Source organism: Rhinopithecus roxellana, chromosome 7 (assembly GCF_007565055.1).
Source record: "Rhinopithecus roxellana isolate Shanxi Qingling chromosome 7, ASM756505v1, whole genome shotgun sequence".
Classification (NCBI taxonomy): Eukaryota; Metazoa; Chordata; class Mammalia; order Primates; family Cercopithecidae; genus Rhinopithecus; species Rhinopithecus roxellana.
This window is the reverse complement of record NC_044555.1, coordinates 66,144,079-66,165,785: the sequence shown is the minus strand read 5'-3', so window position 1 is coordinate 66,165,785 and position 21,707 is coordinate 66,144,079. Positions and strand designations below refer to the sequence as shown.

Genomic DNA, 21,707 nt, shown 5'->3' with positions numbered 1-21,707 from the left:
TCTAACCTTTGCTAGGTGCTTCAGGATGTCCTTATCTGGCTCAGATGTGCAGCCTTCTAGAATCCAAATGATGTGTTGCCCTAAGCAGGCAAATGCCCCCTTCTAGGTGGTCCAGTGGCGGGGGATGTTGAGTTTTGGGTCAGCTTGGCACACCGCCGGCAGCCAGCGGTCACGGTTCACTAATACTTCTATTTGCTACAGCTGGTGTGTGGGCTTAGGAACCAGTAACTCTAGAATTGTATAATGCAAAGAACATACACGATTCAAGTAATGTGCCCTGAGCATCTTGTACATCTGTACAATAAAAAAAAAGTTAAAACAGAAGTGCCCTACATTAGGAGAGGAAGTCGAATTGGATGCTGACAGGATCTCTGGGGGACGAAGAAGGCCTAAGGGTTTCAAATAGCGGCTGCTTCCCCAAGCACCAAAGTTCTTAGACGTCAGACGTCACCCAAGTGGGGTGGAGCCGACGTGCCCCGGAAGTCAAGACGCCCCGCCCCGGGATCGGTGGCGCCGCGCCGCGCAGGCGCAGGCGTAGGCGCCGCTGCCTCGGGCACCTCCCAGGCTCTGCGCCTGCGCACTGCCGTCCGCCGCGCCTGCGCACTGCCGTCCGCCACGCCCCGCAGTCTCCTGGGTACAAGCGGGGAGACATGGTGCTGTCGGAGCTAGCGGCGCGCCTCAACTGCGCTGAGTACAAGAACTGGGTGAAGGCGGGCCACTGCCTGCTGCTGCTGCGCAGCTGCCTGCAGGGTTTCGTCGGCCGTGAGGTGCTCTCCTTCCACCACGGCCTACTCGCCGCAGCCCCCGGCCTGGGGCCTCGCGCCGTCTGCCGCGGCGGCTCACGGTGCAGCCCGCGCGCCCGTCAGGTGAGCACCTGGCTCGGGGCCTTGACCACCGCGCCCACCCCACCCCTCCTCATCCCCTTTCCTGTCCCAGACCCAGAGCGCAAGTGTCCTGTTCCCTCCGCGAGGCGGGGCCAACCGCGACGCCCCTCCCTCCTGGGCCCCTCCTCACCACCGCCTCCTGTAGTTTCAGCCTCAGTGTCAGGTGTGCGCTGAATGGAAACAGGAGATTTTGAGACATCACATCAACAGAAATGGAGACGTGCACTGGGGAAACTGCCGGCCGGGCCGCTGGCCCGTGGACGCCTGGGAGGTGGCCAAGGTAAGCGCTTGAGGCCGGGACGGAAGGAGGAGGCGGCGGGTCACCCAGCACTCGGGGTGGCTATCTGGTCCTGTGGTCGCCGGGGCCTCATAAACAGATGCGGAGAGAGAGATTGATCAAGGATCTAGGCGGTTCAGGGGTGGTATGGGGGACCCAACCCAGCTTAGTGAAGTAGAAGCTTTCTTCTACCCGTCTGCTTCCTGAGGGCATTTGAGTTTGTTACCCCTGCTTGGAAAGTTAAGGAAAGATTTCTACAAGAGATGTAGGGGCAAGATGTAGAGCGAGCATCATGAGCACAGGCAGGGAGGGAGGGAGACTCACTGAACAGCTCATCAGCTCTTTTTGGCTATAGGATGCTATAAGGATGACAGAGTAAGCCAAGGGAAGTTAGGGCTAAAATAGAAAGCACCTTAAGTGCCCAGCTAAAGGCACTTTGCGGAGCTGGGGATGGGGTAGGCAGCCGGATCTGTCTTCAGATCTTGGCAATGTCACTTACTAAGTAGACAGAGTGGGAAATTTTTTTGCCCAGTAAGGGACGGAGAGGGACAGCCAGAAGTGGCTTCCTAACACAAATTGACTTTAGCAGTCAGTCTACATGCCAGTAGTTATCAGCAGGCACAGAGTGGGCACTGGAAAGGAGCAGTGCCTGGGAAGCAGGTGATCTGAGTCCTGGCTCAGCTGCTGTGGTGTGACACTGGGCCAGCTTGTGCTCCCCAATCTCAAAAATGAAAGGAATTGGGGCCGGGAGCGGTGGCTCATGCCTGTAATCCCAGCACTTTGGGAGGCCAAGGTGGGAGGATGGTTTGAGCTCAGGAGTTCAAGATCATCCTGGATAACATGGCAAAACCCCGTCTCTACAAAAAATACAAAAATTAGCTCGGTGTGGTAGTGCGTGCCTGTAGTCCCAGCTACTCAGGAGGCTGAGATAAGAGGATCGCTGGAGCCCGGGAAGTCTAGGCTGCAGGGAGCCGTGATCACACCACTGCATTCCAGCCTGAGTGACAAAGCAAGACCCTGTCTTAAAAAATTGAACTGTATCGGGGTCCCCAGACTTTTGGGTATCACAAGCCGGCAAACCCACCACATCTACATATTCTTCCCCATTTTTTTCCTACTGCAGCCATAGAGTTGCTGACTTCTACTTTTACCTAGAAAAGAGAAAAAAACGGAAAGAAAGAAAACTCTGCCCTTTGCAATGCCTGTCCCTCATCTGTTTGGGCTCCGTTGCTGCTTTCACACCGTTGGAATCCTCTTGTAGCCTGTGCTACCTCCTTATACCCCTCTTTGCTCCTCTTGGTTGCTGTCATTTACAGACCTTCTAGTCCAACCCCATCCTCTCAGTTTCTGGGCTCCTGATTCTAGCATCCTCTGCTGCACTCCCCCTCAGCCTCCTGCTTGCATGCCCACACCCTGGACCTTGGCACAGGAAGTCTCAGTGTCTAACATCTTGCTGGCCTTTGGCACACTTATTCACACACCCCTGCCCCCAACCCTGTGCCCCATACTACTTCCGCTTCTTTGAGGCTTCCACTGCTTCCTGAATACCCAGTACCCTCTGCTCTCCTGCCTGCCTTTGTCACCTCAGCTAGCCCAGATTCCATGGCCCATCGTTATAATCAGTCCCTTGCTGTTATCTCCGTTTTTTTTTTTTTTCTCCTTTCTCTGAACTTGCCTGGCCCAACTCTAGTCCTGATGACAACATTTTCTGCTTCTGATTAGTGGGAAAGAATCTCACAAGGGAGCTGACTGGTTTCACTTTCATTCTTGATCATGAGCCCCAGTGGTCTGGCCACATCTCTCTCTAGGCTTCTGTTTCTGGAGACTACTACTTTTCCTCAGCAAATCCCCACTCCCGTTCCTCCGCCCTTGCTCGTGCTTCACGGAATTGATGGAGGCCCCTGGACATATATAGTTGTCTCTCCTTATCCGTGGGGTATTGCTTCCAGGACCCCCAAGGATACCAAAATCCACAGATGCTCAAGTCCCTGATACAAAATGATGTATGTGGCATTTGCATATTACTTACATACATTCTCCTATATACTTTAAATCATCTCTAGATTACTTATAATACCTGATACAATGTAAGTGCTGTGTAAATAGTTAATGCTGTATTTTTTAAAAATTTCTATTACTTTTTACTATTGTATTATTTTATTTTTCTGAGAATTTTTCATCCACAGTTGGTTGATCCTATGAATGTGGAACCCATAGATATGGAGGGCTGACTATACTTCCTCTTCTTTTTGCCAACACCAACTAATCTCCATGTGCACCATCTATTTCCTTCTGCTACAGAGGAGGAAGGGTGTCTCTCCTCTTATTGCCTCATACCTCCGCTCGTGTGTTGGATCTTATCCCTTTTCTCTTGCTCAAGGCCTTTGAGGCTTCAGTTGTCCACTCTCTCTCTTGCAGCTCATTCCCATCTCCATAGAAAAAGCTTTAATATAGCCATGGTTTATTTAAATTTTTTAAAAGAAAGAATTAAACAGTTACCACATGACCCAGCAATTCCCTACCTAGGTATAGTCCCAAGAGAAATGAAAACATACATTCATACAAAAAAGTGTACACAGATGTTTATAGCAGCTCCATTCACTATAGCCAAAAGGTAGAAACAACCCAAATACCCATCAGCTGATGAATGGAATTTTTAAAATGCAGTATCTCTGTACAATGGAATATTGTTTTGCTGTAACAGTGTAACAAAGGAATGAAGTACTGATACATGTTACAATGTGGATAAATCTTGAAAACAGTATGCCGAGTGAAAGAAGCCAGTCACATATTATATTTATATGAAATGTCCATTTTATATAAATTCCATTTAGACTCCATTTATAAGAAATGTCCAGGCCGGGCACGGTGGCTCACACTTGTAATCCCAGCACTTTGGGAGGCTGAGGCGGGCGTATCACCTGAGGTCAGGAGTTTGAGACCAGCCTGACCAACAAGGAGAAACCCTGTCTCTACTGAAAATACAAAAAATTAGCCGGGCGTGTTGGCGCATGCCTGTAATCCCAGCTACTCAGAGACTGAGGCAGGAGAATTGCTTGAACCTGGGAGGTGGAGGTTGCCGTGAGCCGAGATTGTGCTATTGCACTCCAGCCTGGGCAACAAGAGCCAAACTCCGTCTCAAGAAAGAAAAGAAAAGAAAAGAAATGTCCAGAATAGGCAAATCCACAGAAGCAGAAGTAGATTAGTGGTTGCCAGGGCTTTGGGGAATGAGGGATGATAGCTAATGGGTATGGGGTTTCTTTTCGTGGCAATGAAAATGTTCTAAAATTGACTGTAGTGATGGTTGCACACCTCTTTAAATATGCTGGAAAGCACTGAATTGTAATGTGTAGATGGGTGAATTATATCTCAAGAAAGCTGTTTTTTTTAAAAAACAGTTGAATAAATACTTGGAAAATAAGATTTCAAGGGGCTAGATGTGGTGGCTCATTCCTGTTATCATAGCACTTTGGGAGGCAGAGGTGAGAAGATTGATTGAGCTCAGGAGTTCGAGACCAGCCTGGGCAACATGGCAAAAACCTGTAACTGTCTCCACAAAAAAACACAAAAATTAGCTGGGCGTGGCTGGGCGCGGTGGTTCACGCCTGTAATCCCAGCACTTTGGGAGGCCGAGGCGAGTGGATCACTTGAGGTCAGGAGTTCAAGACCATCCTGGCCAGCATGAAACCCCGTCTCTACCAAAAAAATACAAAAAAAATTAGCCAGCTGTGGTGTTGTGTGCCTGTAATCCCAGCTACTTGGGAGGCTGGGATGGGTGGATTGCTTGAGCCCAGGAGGTCAAGGCTGCAGTGAACTGTGGTGGCACCACTGTACTCCAGCCTGGGTGACACTAAGACCCTATCTCAGAAAAAAAAAGAGAAAAAGAAAAATGTCCCTTGATCCATTCTCTCCTTCTGCCTCCCATACACGTATCCAGCAGAGCATCTCAAAAAAGAGGTTTCATGCCTGTTCTCTTCTTCTCTGCTCTCACTTCCTCTTCAACCCACTCTGCCTCGGCTTCTGCCTCTGTCACTCCACTGCATCTGTGACCTCGTCTCTCTTACCTCCCAGAGCCATTTGGCACTACTGGCTGCTCTTGAAACCCTCTTGGCTTTCCTTCCATCTCCCTGGCTCTTCCTGCTCAGCCTCCTTCTGAATGCCTTTTGGCCTTCCCTAGGACTCGAGGTCGGGCCTCTTCTGTTCCCTTCTTCTCTGGTGACATTGCCCAGGCCTGTGGTGTTAAATGCTAACTGGCTCCCAAATTGGTGGCTCTAGTCCTGCCCTCTCTTCTGAGTTCTAGACGCACACATCCAACTGCTTACTTGCCCCCTCCACTCCATCGCCTATGGAGCACATTTTATTTAGTTCGAAAGTAGAGCAGTTTGTCTTTGCCCCCTACCCTATGCCCATTCCCCATTACCAACTTTCTAGAATCACTCTTGTTTCACCTCTTTCCCTCTCAGTACCCCCTCTCTCCTTGTTTGTAACTGCAAAATACTTTTGGAATCCTCTTTTCCATTTCCACGTCACAACTCTCACCCTCTCCTACCAGGCCTCTGCTGCTCTGAGCATCTTTGGTCAGTCCTTCACACAGCAGCATGTACAGTCTTCAAATGGGAATCAGATCATCCTAAAACCCTTTGATGGCTTCCTGATGGCCTTAGAATAAACCCCACACCTTTCCAGAGCTAATAAGGCCCGGCACGGTGGGCCAATTTTTTTTAGATTGGGCCTCTGTTTATTTTCCAGCCCCATCTCCTACTCAGCAAAGAGACAGTGGAGGATAGAGGCAATAACATGTTTCTCACTGCTGTGCGTTTGGCACGTGGAACACGGTGGTATGCAATACAATTTTAAGACACTGCTTTCACTGCAAGGATGCCGCAGAGCCTCCCTGTTGGCTTCCTGTTCTGAAGAAAGGGAATAATTACTAAAATAAAATTTTAACAAGGCCAGGCACGGTGGCTCACGCCTGTAATCCCAGCACTTTGGGAGGCCGAAGCAGGCGGATCACTTGACTCCAGGAGTTTAAGACCAGCCTGGGCAACATGGCGAAACCCCATGTCTACAAAAAATACAAAAAATTAGCCAAGCATGGTGGTGCATGCCTGTAATCCTCCCAGGTACTTGGGAGGTTGAGTTGGGAGGATTGCTTGAGCTTGGGAGTTTGAGGCTGCAGTGGGCTGTGATTGTGCCAGTGTACTCCAGTCTGGGCAACAGAGCAAGACCCTGTCTCTAAAAAACAAAACAAAACAAAAACTTGAACATGGAAGAGATTGGCTTATATTGATGAGAAAATGCCAGACAGGACCTACCTTATAATGGAAAAGAAAAACTACTACACCTGATTTGGAGGTGACTAAGACCCCACTAACTTTGCATTTTCTTCCCAGCAACAGTTGAATTCAGCAGTTTCTTTTTTTTCCTTTTTGAGACAAGGTCTTGTGCTGTCACCCAGGCTTGTGTGCAGTTGCACAGTCTCAATTCACTGCAAACTCCACCTCCTGGGCTCAAGTCATCTTCCCATTTCAGCCTCTGAAGTAGCTGGTACTACAGGTGTATGCCACTATGCCTAATTTTTTTTTTTTTTTTGTATTTTTCAGAGCTTCTTTTCCTCAGTTTCATGGCATTAGTTTGCCTGTGGTAAGTTAGTTAGCTTCTTTGTTAACCTTTGTAGCATCCATAATAGACTTCTTTTTTTTTTTTTTTTTGAGACAGAGTCTCACTCTGTTGCCCAGGCTGGAGAGTAGTGGAGCAATCTTGGCTCACTGCAGCCTCTGCCTCCTGGGTTCAAGCGATTCTCCTGCCTTAGCTTCCCAAGTATCTGGGATTACAGGCACGTGCCACCACATCCGGCTGGTTTTTGTATTTTTAGTAGAGATGGGGTTTCACCTTGTTGGCCAGGCTGGTCTTGAACTCCTGACCTCAGGTGATCCACCCGCCTTGGCCTCCCAAAGTGCTGGGATTACAGGTGTGCACCTGGCCCATAATAGACTTCTTTCAGAGGGTCAGCGTGTCTGTGGCTATTAAGGCACAGAAAGATAGTGATGGTACTGGCTACTGTACCTGTTGATAGGGGCCAGCCAGGGTTTACAAAATTCTGAATTATGTGGGACTCAGGTGTATGATTTCACCACCATCAGGAACGTAGCGCTGACTCTCCTTGGCATACATGAGCACTTACCCCAGCCTTTTCAGAATGCTTTCATGAGCAGCCCTGTAGGAGGCATTGTAGTTGCTTGCCTATTGAGATGTGTTTTCAATAGAACAGGTCTCTTAAATAAAAGAGGTTTTTTTTTGTTGTTTTTTGTTTTTGTTTCTGTTTTGAAACAGGGTCTTGGTTTCTTGTCCAGGCTGGAGTACAGTGGTGTAATCAGAGCTTATTGCAACCTTGAACTCCTGGGCTCAAGCAATCCTCTTGCCTCAGCCTCTTGAGTACCTGGGACTATAGCACACACCACCATGCATGGCTAATTTTTTTTTTTTTTTTTTTTTTTAAATAGAGATGGGAGTCTTGCTTTGTTGCCCAGGCTGGCCTCAAACTCCTGGGCTCAAGTGATCCTCCCGCTTTTGCCTCCCAAAGTGCTGGGATTACAGGAATGAGCCACTGTACCCAGCCTATTTAGAGTTCTTATTGTGAGTAACTTTTTGTTACTCCCTTGGCAGGAGAGAACCCTTGTGATTCTTAGCTTAGTAAAGTTGTTGCATCCCGATATAAGTTGAGAAATATTTCAGGAAAGAAATACGCCCAGGCTTTCCTGTAACACCATTTTGGGAGTCTGTGCCATAAAATCCTACTAAAGGCAAGATCCTGCTAGCTTGAGGCCCTTCTGGTATATCTAGTATCTCTCATCCCCGGATTCTATCTGTAACTCCTATGTGGGTCCTACTCGCCTTGCACCATCTACATAATAATTGCCAGCATTGATGTCCTGGTTACTGGCATGTGGCGAGCACTGTGCTAGTGCTATACCTGCATTCTCTTATTTCATTCTCACAATATCCTTTGAAGTAGATAAGGACAGTTATCCCCCATTTACTGATAAGGAATCTGAGGGTGACTTGACCAAGGTCACAGCTGGCAAATGGCAGAGCTGGCGTTTGAACCCAGTTTTCACTCCAAAGCCCAGACTCTTAATGTATTACTTCCATACCGAACTTCCTCAAGTCATTTAGAATCTGTCCACTTTTATTTTATTTTTAAATCTTTTTATTTAACAACTCAACCACTGAAATTTCAGTAAGGAAAAGAAAAAAGGTGCCTTCTACTCACGCTTTCTGTTTATATGCCATTAAGACAGGATGGAAAGCCAGTTATATCATATGTATCTAATAGCAGGGATAGTACAGCCCTTCAGTTACTGCCCTTGACCAAGGTTTATTTGTGACACTGTTTCCCTACTTGCATTTTGGGCCCATGAGGCTCTAAGTTGAAACCTCAGTGCGTAAGAGAATTTCAGTCATAATTTGGAAAACAGACAAGTAACCATCGCCTTTCCATCTCCTAGAGTTGGAAGAGGCTCAGGTCCCCCTCCTCCCTCCCTTACTATAGGCCTTCATGCCCCGAGGACTAGCAGACAAACGAGGACCTGAGGAATGTGATGCGGTTGCTCTTTTAAGTCTCATCAACTCCTGCGATCACTTCGTGGTTGATCGAAAGAAAGTCACAGAGGTAAGAGCTTTCAGATTCAAAAGCATACCCTGAGTCTGTTGGGTCTATGCTGTGAGAGCCAGTCATGAGATACACCTGTGATGCTAAGCCAGCCATGCAGGTATAACACCTAGTAGTTCCCTGAACAGTGGTGTACAAAGAAAGTTAGACTTGGGTTCAAAGTTGGCATCACTAAGCAAGCTAGTGTGACTCATATCATGTCTTCTGTAATGTCCAAGAACCCCAGTGCAAATGCAGTCAAGAGTAGTTCTCCTGAATTAGTTTCCTAACAACTCATTGTGCCGTTTGCCACTGAAATAGATGAACCTAAAAGTCTCTTCCCTGTTCTGCCATAAACAGAACCAAAATAATTTTCCTTATTAAAAAAAATACAAAACATTGCATCATTCTGCCTGTTGTATGCCAGCATTGGAATCCTACCCTTCTGAATCTCATTGGCTAAGCAGCTGCAAGACCAAATGATATGGAACTGAAGAAAACTTGAATACTGATGGATAACAGTGTCAGAATAGATCACTGTGCTTGTTAGATTTCCTCTGGGAAATTTAGATTTTTCTCTAGTTCACCAGAGAACAGCTCATACATTTATTACCCTGAAGGTCATTGGAAAGAGTATATAGCTATACCTGGATTATTTATAATAGGTAGAGAAAATGCATGTTATCTTTTGTCTGCATACCAGCAACTATCAGGTTTGAGACTCCTTTATGATATCAGCAGAAACAAAGAACTATCATAGTAGTTGAACCCTTTAATATCTTTTAACCAAACTGTGGAAAACTCTATATGAATTATATATTAATACATGATTAGACAAGACCATTTTTCTAAAGATAGAGGCCAAAGTTTATTTTCTTTTCATCATGATTTCCACATCAGGAAACTCCCTAGACCCAGCTTCCTGGTGCTCCAACAGTATTTAAAAGACTTTTGTGTTGGCTGCTTCATCCTGTGGGTATACCCAGAGCCGATGAACTTGTTCTTTGGCAGGTTGTTTTAAGTTAAGGGATTTTGGGAGAATGTGGAATATCCAGCTGGCCACAAGACTTCAAGGGCTAAGGATAGTTGTAGGCTTATTTGTATTTCTTACACTGACTAATGTATTATTTGTGTGGCTGAGGATTGAACAACCCCTCGAGCCTCAACGGCACCAACAGGTACCTACAGGTTATGTTAGGAATTTCGGGATTGCTTGGAAATCAGCTCCAGAGACTCAAGGAGGGAGAAAAGGCTGAACTGTTACCCAGGAGCCATCTTTTTATTCCTAGAATCCTGTGGCCATAATCTGACTTATTGTCATGTCTTATGTGTCCTGCATGATTTTTTAAAATTTCAAATTAGTTGTCCTAAAAATCTAAATTTCCAGTTTCTCATGAAAAATCAGAAGATCTGGGAACACAGGCTCATATGACTCCCATGGCAACAAGCCACATGTTAAGTAGAGGCTGCCCCTTCAGATAGGGCCTCTGCTGTCCAGTTAGCTCTGAACCAGTCTTTGAGCAGGGAGATGACTCCTTACCATTACACATGGCCAGCTTCCCTCAGGCTACCTGCCTGACCCTTGAAGGCAGAAGGAGAACTTCACTTCTTGGTGTCTGCCCTCTAGACAGGATGGAACTAAATATGGATCTGAGTTGCGGGGCTGGAGGGCTGAAGTGTCCTCCACTCTGATACAGGTACATGCCAGATTATGCCCATGATCCCATGAAAGTTCCAGGCCTTCTCTTCTGACGACTGCTTTTGTTGATTTTGTAATTAACAAAGCCTTTCTATGATTTTTCTTTGGGGTCAAAGATCTCAGTCTACCCCATTGTTTGATTTGGAAGCCTTTTATCTTTTTGTCTTTCTGCAGGTAATTAAATGTCGTAATGAGATCATGCACTCTTCAGAGATGAAAGTATCTTCTACGTGGCTTCGAGATTTTCAGATGAAGATCCAAAATTTTCTGAATGAATTCAGGAACATCCCAGAGATTGTGGCAGTATACTCCAGAATAGAACAGGTAAAAATCATGTTTAATAGTTCTGGCATACAGAATGAAGGGAGAGAAAACAACAACAGCCACACATTTAGAATTTGAAGTTTATTAGATTTAACCTAAATGTTAGAATGTAAGCAGGGGAAAGAATGCTGTTATGAAATCTGCAATTATGCTGGGCTGAGAAACTTTTCTGTGGTCACAGTGCACTATTAATATGGATCCAGTTTATTATGTTTAATTACAAATTATTTGAGTAATTCAGTGGAATGCGTTTTTCATGAAATCAGTTCATATATTTGTGTGGCAATCCCTCAGCTGTTGACATCTGACTGGGCTGTTCACATCCCTGAGGAAGATCAGCGAGATGGGTGTGAATGTGAAACGGGAACTTACCTGAGTGAGAGCCAAGTCAATGAAATAGAAATGCAGTTACTAAAGGAGAAACTTCAAGAGATATATCTTCAAGCAGAAGAACAAGAGGTGTTGCCTGAAGAGGTAAAAGAAAAGTGTTATAGGTTCCGTATGAGTAAACAACACAAAGAAAGATTCTGGGGAGGAAGAGTAGCTCATCTTAACAAATAATTAATGGTGGTTTTGATTTATAAGTCAAATAATTTCCAGAAGTGTGAATATGCTTTTGGCACAGATTAATATTGCCTCTTAACAAATATTTTCACTTTCACATCAGTAAACATTTGAGTGCCACAAAGTGCAAAAATCTGGTAAGGGCTACAGTAGAATTCTGAAAAAAATGCTCCAGACATTCTCTGCTGATCAGGGGGATTGCCAAAAAAAAGATTTTGCTAAGAAGATGCTGTTGAGCTGTGACTCACAGAATCAAATAAGAGTCTGACAAATTGGCAAGAGAAAAAGATGATTCTTGACAGAGAGCACAGTACTTGCAAAAGCAGGGAAGGATAGTCTGAGCCTGGGCAAGGACAAGTGAGCACAGGAGCCATGGCCAGGTTTGAGGATGGTAAAGTGGGCTGGAGCCACATGCCGAAAGGTTTTCTAGGCCATGCCACGAGGTTTGGGCTTCATTCCCAAAAAGCAGTCAAGAAAGGGTGATAGGATCAGATACAGCTTTTAGAAAGTTAACTCTTGTGGTAGTTGGGAGGTTGGATGAGTGGCTAGCAACTACCCAGAAGGCTCTTGCAGTCGTGTGAAGGTGAGTGAGAACAGAAACTAGGGGCTGTAGAGGAACTGGATTCTGGAGGCAGTGCCTGGGCAGAACTGATGGATCTTGGTGGCCAGGGAGATTACTTGGAGCATGGCATGGGGCTGGAAAAGGGTGGAGAAGGTGGGGAGGGGAGTGTTTAAAGAATCATCAATGTTTCTAGTTTAGGACCTGCAGGCTAATGATGGTCTAAACTCCCAGGTACAGGAGGAACAAATCTCCTTTGTCACATACAAGGTATAAAATAAATTAACAGTAGTAGAATTATATTCCAGTAAGGTTCAGAAATATTCCAGCACTGGCTGGATTAGACCTCTAGATCACCAGGAGATCTTGGAAAAATCATTTCATCTCTCCATTCCTCCTTGTCTAAGGAAAGTAGTTTTGCTGGTTACCTCATTAAACCTAGGGAGAGTTTATTAAATGCAAATTCACGAAGCCGTGCTCCTTGCAGGTAACTATGCCTGTATTAACCATTCCAGCTTTGATCCAGGTGCTTCATTCAGCATGGTGAGCCCCTTTAGCACAAGGACTTGGTACCCCTGGTTTTTTGGGTGTGCCTACCATGGTACACCATAGGTATTTAAAATGATGTATTAGCATGTTTAATCTTCTCTTTTCTAAATCCGTGTGTTTCAGTTCCTCTGTCTTTATTTTATAATGCCATTAGAGCCCCAGTTTTCTTTCTGCTGCTGTTTTCAGAAGCTAGAGCCAGGAGTTTGTGTCAGTTGAGAGCTGGAGGGGAACCTGGCAGTCATCTTATATCCCCTGCTTTGCATGTGAGGCAAGGGCCCCAAAGAGCTTGCACTGGGGCTGAGGGCTGACCCGCAGGTCTCCCCCTTCTGATCCTGTGGCTTCCCGCCTGCTGTGCTGCAGATCTTATATACTGAGGAGCTGGCAGCTCCTCATTATCTCTGTTTTAACCCCCATTATCTCTGTTTTACAGAAAGGAAATAGGGATTAATTGGCTTGTCCTCTGGGTGGAGTCTCTAGGTGGAGTTAATAAATTCTCATTTTTCATGCTTTCTCTTCAGCAGACCATGGCATTTCTCAGAATATTTCAATTGATCAAAATGTGAGGATTGATTGGCATGTTATCTCAAAAAAGTTGGAAGTCAGGTTTCTGTGTATATGAAATTTGACGTCTTCTGAAAGTTCAGTACCCTATATGATTATCCATGTTTTTTAGGGTTAGTTGCCAAAGTCAGAGGATTTGTTAAGACCAGATTTCAGTGAATCTAAAATGCTGTCAATTGTAAAACATACCATTATTTCAGTTACTTCTAAGAAAGAAAAAACAATGCTGCCAGTTTATTACAAGATACTATCAATGGTAAGATGCATTCACATTTGAGATGTTAGAATAGGAAAAAGTGTGCATCCTGGGATCAGGAAATACAGTGATTGTATTATGACCCCAGGGCTTTTGTTATAAATGTTATCAAGACCCGTTTCTTGTTTTTGTTAAAACAGTAGGGGTAAAGGCGAGGTGCGATGGCTCTGGCCTGTAATCCCGGCACTTTTGGAGGCCAAGGTGAAAGGATCACTTGAGCCCAGGAGTTTGGGACCAGCCTGGGCAACATAGGGAGACCCCATCTCTTAAAACAAACTAACTAACAAACCAAAAAAAGTAGGGGTAGGGTTAGAAAGCTAAGTTGAGAAAAATGATTGATGGTAGTAATTCAGTGTGACACCTCCTGCAAACACATCATGGAGTGCCGCAGAGAGCTCACCATCTCCACAATTTTCTGTTAGTTTGGTGAACCTTAAAGGTATAGAACAGTAGAAAAGGTGGGCTCACATTAAAATACACTGTGCATGTATTGCTGTGATTGTGAGATTTTACTCTGCTTCGGAGCCAAATGGCAGTAGCAGCTGCTCAGCCCCTTGTAACATGGAGTTTGTGTCGGCCATGGGCTCATCTGCCCCAGAATTCGGCTGCCACCTAAGTGCCCTTCACATAGTCCTGCCAGCCCTCATTGCTCTGTTAGGATCTGGGAGTTAAAAAAAAAAAAAATCCATGGCCAGGCACGGTGGCTCAAGCCTGTAATCCCAGCACTTTGGGAGGCCGAGACGGGCGGATCACGAGGTCAGGAGATCGAGACCATCCTGGTTAATACAGTGAAACCCCGTCTCTACTAAAAAATACAAAAACTAGCCGGGCGAGGTGGCGGGCGCCTGTAGTCCCAGCTACTTGGGAGGCTGAGGCAGGAGAATGGCGTAAACCCGGGAGGCGGAGCTTGCAGTGAGCTGAGATCTGGCCACTGCACTCCAGCCTGGGCGACAGAGCGAGACTCCGTCTCAAAAAAAAAAAAAAATCCGACTAAAGTACATTGAGCACAGTTAGTGGCTAAAAAACATGAAAATAATTTTCACAGACTTTAAAATCAAGACTGATTTCTGAAACCCTGGTAAGGGAGCCACCTTCACCAAGACCTGCAGGGAAGCTTAGGGATAAGAGACAATGACAGCGTGTACTCAAGGTCACTGGGGAAAGGATAGAAAATGGCACTTCATTCATTATATTCTAGAAATTTTTATTGAGCACCTACTGTGTGCCAGGGACAGTTCTAGAAGCTTGGTATGCATCAGTGAGTGAAACAGACAAAGATCTCCAGAGTGGGAGATAGATACTAAACAGTAAACATAATAAGGTCATGATGTGGGGCAGTAGGAGAAATCCAGTGTAGAGCAGAGGGAGGGTGATCAGGATTGGCAGAGTGCGGACGAATGTCAGGTTGCAGTAGAGTAGTTAGAGTGGCCTCTTTGAGAAGGTGAGACTTAGCAGTACGTTGAAGGAGGTGAGGATTAACCATGCGTGTATCTGGGGGAAGAGGATTTGAAAGAATAATGGGTGAAGAGGTCAGAGAAGTGAAGGGAGAAGAAGCAGGTCCTACTGGACCTTGTGAGCCATTGGGATGACAAAAGGAGCCCCTGACTGCAGTGGTGAGGGTACCCTGGGGTACTGGAGGGGAGGGGCCAAGATAGAAGCAGGGTGACTGGTAGGAGGCTACTGCAGTGGACCAGGTAAAGGATGATGGTAGCCAGGCTGAGGGTAGAAGTGCAGAGGTGATGTGAAGGTGTGCCAATGTGGCATGTGAGAGAAAGAGATCAAGGCCAAGAGTTTTCGCTTAGGTGACTGGAAGAGTGAAGTTGCTGAGCATCTTTTGCCTCCAACAGTAGACCAGCACGTAGTAGACTGTCAGTAAATTGGACATTTATTAAATGAATGTAGTTAGGGAGGAGGGAATGGACCAGAGCTGCTAAGTGCTTTTAGTAGTTTATTTCTGATCCTCATAAGAATCCTAGGTGTTGTTAGTATCATCATCCTTAATTTGTGTACCTAGAAGTAAGCTCAGAGAGGTCAAATGTCTTGGCCAAAGTCACACAGCTAATTAAGTGACAAAGCTGCACTTCAGTATCCAAGTCTGAATATTCTACATTCCAAATTTTCCTAGTACTTTCAGTTTTTCCATCTCTACTTTCTCTTCCCCCTTTACATATAAACATGCAAAGCCTTCCCTGTTCTTAATACTTTTTTTTTAAGCCTCCTTTTGATTCATCCTCCCAACCCCAAGCTAAAATAATCACCCCATCCAGAACACCTCTTAAGCACATTTCAAGAGTAAATGCATTTGTTGCATTTCACAAAGGAGAAAACAAGTTCCAAGAAATGTCAGCTATGGGACACTCATGTTGAAGATAATGGGAAAGAAAGGCAATTTGGGATGGAAAAAGAGAACTGAAACCTTGAACAAAAGAAAAGAAACTAAGTAGAACAGAGCACATCAGTCCTGAGAGTCTGCAGGGGGGGTCAGGAGGTGGCAGCACAAGGACCACCATTCCCAGGTTATCATGTGAGAAAGTCTCCGCACAAGTGGAGGGGCACCCCACTGAGGGCAAAAGTCTATCTGGGAGTATGCGTGTGGTGCCCAGGCCCTGCTGGTGCCATCATGGACATCTGATTAGAGCCTCAGGAGGACCCTGGGGTGTGTCTAGGACACCGGGCACGGTCACTGAGAGCTAACGATGCAGTGCCCACAGTTCCTAACGCATGCTGTGAACCATGTCATCCGTGTGATCTTCATTTCACATGTCTGTGGCTTTCAGATTTATTATTTAAAGCCCAAGCATCTTGCAGGAGCTCTAGGCTAGTTTCCAGCTGTGTATTAACCAGCTCCTGAAGGGCACATTCCCGGTCTACTTACTGACCAGTCTGAAACCCTCTGGTCATCTGCAGCTCCTCCCTGTCCCTCCCCGCTCCCTGTGCATCCTGGCCACAGCTTTAGCCAGTCATTCACCTCCCTCCCATCCCCAGCGTCCATCATCTGGCATCCGGCTCTTTCAATTTGCTTACTTCACAATAACGTGAGTATTTGCTGGGGTTCCACACCAGACCTACTGCATGGGAATCAGTGACGTACACTCTGCAGTTTAAGAACTACTGCTGTCTTAGGGCAGAGTGCTCCGTTACTTTTCTTCATTAGATTTATATAACCCTGACTTGACTTGTAGTTGAGGGTTCCCCATTTAAAAGCATTCATCGCTGGGCACGGTGGCTCACGCCTGTAATCCCAGCACTTTGGGAGGCCAAGGTGGGCAAATCACCTGAGGTCAGGAGTTGGAGACCAGCCTGGCCAACATGGCGAAACCCCGTCTCTACTAAAAACAAAAATTAGCCGGGTGTGGTGGCAGGCACCTGTAATCCCAGTTAGGAGGCTGAGGCAGGAGAATCACTTGATCCCAGGAGGTGGAGGTTGCAGTGAGCCAAGATCGCACCATTGCACTCCAGCCTGGGCGACAGAGTGAGATACTGTCTCAAAAAAACAAAAAATACACACACACACACACACACACACACACATATATATATACACACATACACACGTATATATACACACACATATATATACACATACACACGTATATATACACACACACACATATATACATATACACACACGTATATATACACACACACATATATACACATACAGACATATATGTATACACATACATATGTATACACACACGTATACACACACATGTATACACATACACACACGTATATATATATATACACATACACACGTATATATCCATATGTATAATAAGTCAGGTATAGAATTCAAAAGAAAAGGGCATTTTATTTATTTGTACACCTACACGTGTGTGTGTGTATAAAATGACGCCCTTTCATGTAAAGGCAGGAAGTTTTAAAGCAAAAAAATGGAAGGAGACAAGCAAATACTCCCTTGTGTACCCCCAGAACCACTTATTCTGGGCCACTATTTTTTGAGTGGAGGATGCTTTGTTTTAAAGGGTTTGTTTTGTTTTTGTTTTTCAAACTTTAACCTGTCTGTGGACAGATGCCTGTAGCCAAGATTTCTGTCTCTTGGGCACATGAGTAGGAGCCAGTCTGGAAGCTAGTGGGTTTTTCATTTGAATTACAAATCTGCTATAAAATCGTCTAAGCTGTACATTGCATGGTTTCCTCTTGCAGCTTTCAAATCGACTAGAAGTGGTGAAGGAATTTCTGAGAAACAATGAGGATCTTAGAAATGGCCTTACAGAAGATATGGAGAAGCTAGACAGCCTCCGTCTACATCAGAAACTGGATTCACAGGAACCTGGGAGACAGACACCTGACAGGAAGGCCTGAGGTGAGTTCAGGCAGATGATGGTGTTAAAGGAGGACAGAATCGCCTCATCTCTTTCATGTCTGTTCTCTCATGTGAGGCCATCATGAACACACAACAGTCTAATCTGAAGTTTGTCCTTATTGTTTCAAAGAGAGGTCACTGAAGTTTGTGTTCTTTCTCTACTTAATGCTTCTTAAGTCTGTGAAGTAATTCAGCATCAACTCCCTGTTTAGCCAAATATACCTGAAGTCATTGGTCTTGAATTAAATGAATCAGCTTTATAACATAATAAAAAAGCATTTCTGCCTTAAAATGACACCACTGATGCCGAGCTCTTACCATGGCATTAATAGCAATTGATTAGTTTCCATAAGGAGAACTTCTTAAAATGAGTAACTGTCTTAAGCATTTTACTTTTTTCCCCTCAAATAAAAAAAGAATCAAAACATTCTCTTTCATTTTAGGTTGCCTGTCAACAAAAATCAGGCATGTTCTGTGAAAGTCAGCATGGCTTCCGTCTCAGACATCCTTTTCTGTGCAAAAGGAAAAAGTTACCAGCCTATTGTACCCAAACAAAAAGGAATTTTTGTTGTTTTGTCCTGGACTTTCCTCTCTTTGGAACTATTTTAATATTTATAAACTTGGGGTTGTATAATCTATTGCAATAAAAATATTACTCTTTGCCAAAACTTGCTACCAGGCCAGGCATGATGGCTCACACCTGTAATCCCCAGCACTTTGGGAGGCCCAGGCGGGTGGATCACCTGAGGCAAGGAGTTTGAGACCAGCCTGGCCAACATAGCGAAACCCCGTCTCTACTAAAAAAAAAAATACAAAAATTAGCCAGGCGTGGTGACATGTGCCTATAATCCCAGCTACTCGGGAGGCTGAGGCAGGAGAATCACTTGAACCTGGGAGGCAGAGGTTGCAGTGAGCTGAGACCATGCCACTGTACTCCAGCCTGGGCAATAGAGCGAGATTCTGTCTCCCAAATAAACAAAAAACAACAACAAAACTTACTACCATCCAGGGATTTTTTTGCTATTTAAAAGGTGAATTTCTTTTCTGGTCCTAAACTGTAACTGCTTAACTTAGTAAAGGCTGTGTTTGGCCAGGCCTGTGCCAGAGGCTTACCTGGAGTGCTCCACCCACTGGCAGGCAAGTCCTATTCCTATTCACCCAGGATGCCCAAGGCTGGGCTGGGATATAAATGCTGGAATAGGAAAGAAATATTTCCTTTTTAGAGGAAAGCAAGAAGAAACATTGCCTGAAAGGCGATTTTCTAGTCGTTTCCAATTAGTACAGAAATGTTACTGCCTCTGGGTGCAGTGGCTCATGCCTGTAATCCCAGCACTGTGGGCAGATCACTTGAGCCCAGGAGTTTAGTACCAACCTGGGCAAGTTGGCGAGACCCCATCTCTACAAAAAAGTTAATAATTACCTGGACATGGTGGCACACACCTTTAGTCTCAGCTACTCAGGTGGCTGAGGTGGGAGGATCCCTTGAGCCCAGGTGGTCAAGGCTGTGGTGAGCTATGATCATGCCACTGCACTCCAGCCTGGGTAACAGAATAAGACCCTGTCTCAAGAAAACCCCCAAAAACTGTCACTACTAGGTTGGAGTAGCCTAAGGCAGTAGGGCAAGGAGGTGGGCCCAGGCTGGTCTGTGGGGAGCTGGAGAATGGTGACTCGAGTGACCAGTGGACAGACAGGACCCAGGCCAGCATCACAAGCAGGGATGTCAGGCAGGAGCAGGGGAGCTTCTCGCTTGGCAGCTGGTTTATGGTACACATTTGAAAAGTAAGCTCCTGGGGCCTGGCCTCGCATGCTCAGTGAATATTTGACTGAAGGGCTCCTCTTAGCTTGGGAGTATTCCCAGGCCTAAATGTTAGTTATGCTATTAACTAAGCCTGGTCCTTCATTACAAAATTTAAAAATGAAATTGCAACATTCTTGTGGAAATTCAAAGACATCATTTTCTTTCAACAAATTCACACATTCGTTCATGCTTCTTCTATACCTTTTACCCCTAAAGTCATCCACTCCTGACTTCCTCCTGCTGGTTTCCCAAACTGCGCAATGACTGCCCCATCGTAGGCAGTGGTCTGTGGAGTCGACCTCACTTTCACCTTTCCCCGCATCTACTTGTTTCCAAGGCCAGCGGTACTTAACTGGGTCAAGTTGCCTGTGGACCTTCAGGAACAGAATTGCCATGTTCCTCGCTGCCTGCAGGAAAGGCTCCATTCCAAGCCCAGTGAAGATGTGTGCCTATCCAGCCGCCTACCAAGGATGTCATCTGTAGAATGGGTGGAGGGCAGGGGTTTATTTGGTGTACATTTTTATGTTAAAATGCACTTATTATCACTCTGTAAAGCCCAGGTGAGTGCAGATGTGCCTGTAACTTCCTCCTTTAATCTGTCCAGGTAGTATTTAATCTTTAGTCTTATATTTTCTTTCTCCCTTCATTTCATGGAATTCCTTGAGAAAACTTCAACAGTAAAGAAAGAAATTTCATTCATCTCACAACTCTTCCAAATGAAGGAACTTAGCGAAATATTTCCGAGCTTCTAGATGTGCAGTACAAAACTTGGGATCAAATGGAATCTTGATTCATTAACCAATTTAAGATCTGACTTCTAATTTTAGGAACTTTGGGTTATGAACGCTTCCATTTTTACCTGTGTCTAGTTAGTTTGCCCACAAGCTTTTATCAAGGGTCCACCATGTGCCAGCCCCTGAAGTAGATATAAATACAAGGATGTGTAAGGTATGGATGATGGTATACGAGCTGTCATCTTACTGGATTTGTCCAGTCTGATAAAGATACGGTTCCGAAAACTTTTTAAAGCCCCAGAGAGGACTTGAAGGCAATGTAGCATCATATATAGAGATATCAACCTGTTGATATCTTTCTATTTAACGGAACTGTGCACCTGGGCACAAGGGTGTGCACAACAGGATGTGTACAGCAGCACTGTTAAAGTGTAGCACATTATACTACAGGATCTTATGCAACTGTTGGAAAGAATGAAGCGATGCTGCACTGTGGTCATGCAGTGGTCTCTAAGACATAATAACTAGAAAAGCAAAAGGCTTAACAATGCATAGCAGTCGGGCGCGGTGCCTCATGCCTGTAATCCTAGCACTTTGGGAGGCTGAGTGGGGCGGATCACCTGAGGTCAGGAGTTTGAGACTAACCTGGCCAACATGGCGAAACCCTGTCTCTACTAAAAACACAAAAAAGCCGGGCATGGTGGCACGTGCCTGTAATCCCAGCTACTTGCAGGCTGAGGCAGGAGAATCGCTTGAACTGGCGAGGTGGAGGTTGCAGTGAGCTGAGATCACACCACTGCACTCCAGCCTGGGTGACAGAGGGAGACTCCATCTCTAAAAAACAACCAAAAAAACAAACACAAGAAAACAATGCATAGCAAGCTGTAATGTTGTTTGTGTTTTAGAATAGTAGAGGTCTGGAAAGTTGTTTGCTTTTCCCCAGTTTTTTTTTTGCTGTGTTACCTCTGAAGGAAATTGAGGTAGAGGGGAGAGTTAGAAGGAATATTTGGCTTTTCTGTTTTATATCCTCCTGGGTGAAATTTTTATAACAAACATGTACTGGTGTATTTTGAATGTTTTTAAAATTTTATATTTCAGAATAATAAAATATAAATTCAAACTGCAAGCTGGCTGTGTCGCATTTCCTGGGCTATGTTGTAGCCTCCATTCCTCCATTTTGTAGCTCCACCTCCAGGGTCACCTGCAAATTGTCAGGGCAGTGGGAAGAAGCCCAGCAAATGGATCACTTTCTGCATAGGGCTGTCTATTTCATTGTGAAGCGCCTTGTCTTCTTCGTCCAGCAATATGATTTGTTGTCAGCCTCTCCCTGGGACACAATATGTGGCTCATAGTTTTGAAAGAATTAGAGGGAAAAAATGGTATTAGCATTATAGTTGCAAAGATAAAGCAGTTCTTTGGATTTATCCTGTTCTTCACCAGGGAGTTCAGAGTACCTAAGGAGGAAGACATTACATATTCAACTCAGAGTAGAACACCTGATTCTGGGAAATGACTAAAGTG

General features: G+C 45.2%; 1 protein-coding gene across 3 annotated transcripts; it reads left to right on the top strand.

Annotated features, from left to right (window-relative positions):
• The first annotated feature begins 483 nt into the window (after window positions 1–483).
• Window positions 484–21,312, top strand: C7HXorf38 (chromosome 7 CXorf38 homolog). Of its 3 annotated transcripts, none has more exons than XM_010363185.2 (7): window positions 484–866; window positions 1,030–1,164; window positions 8,714–8,833; window positions 10,686–10,835; window positions 11,130–11,309; window positions 17,495–17,654; window positions 19,790–21,312. In XM_010363185.2, the coding sequence occupies exons 1-6, from the start codon at window positions 651–653 to the stop codon at window positions 17,651–17,653; spliced, it is 960 nt and encodes a 319-aa protein (XP_010361487.1). In that variant the 5' UTR covers window positions 484–650; the 3' UTR covers window position 17,654; window positions 19,790–21,312. The 3 variants fall into 3 exon arrangements, with proteins under 3 accessions (XP_010361487.1, XP_010361486.1, XP_010361485.1); XM_010363184.2 differs by having other exon boundaries at window positions 19,669–21,312; XM_010363183.2 differs by having other exon boundaries at window positions 18,098–21,312.
• Window positions 21,313–21,707: the final 395 nt, after the last annotated feature.

Excerpts from the sequence above, each read along its gene's own strand:
- C7HXorf38 (XM_010363185.2), top strand. The coding sequence starts at position 651 with ATGGTGCTGTCGGAGCTAGCGGCGCGCCTCAACTGCGCTGAGTACAAG. Across the intron at positions 867-1,029 it reads GCAGCCCGCGCGCCCGTCAG|TTTCAGCCTCAGTGTCAGGT; the intron begins GTGAGCACCTGG and ends CGCCTCCTGTAG. Across the intron at positions 1,165-8,713 it reads ACGCCTGGGAGGTGGCCAAG|GCCTTCATGCCCCGAGGACT; the intron begins GTAAGCGCTTGA and ends CCCTTACTATAG.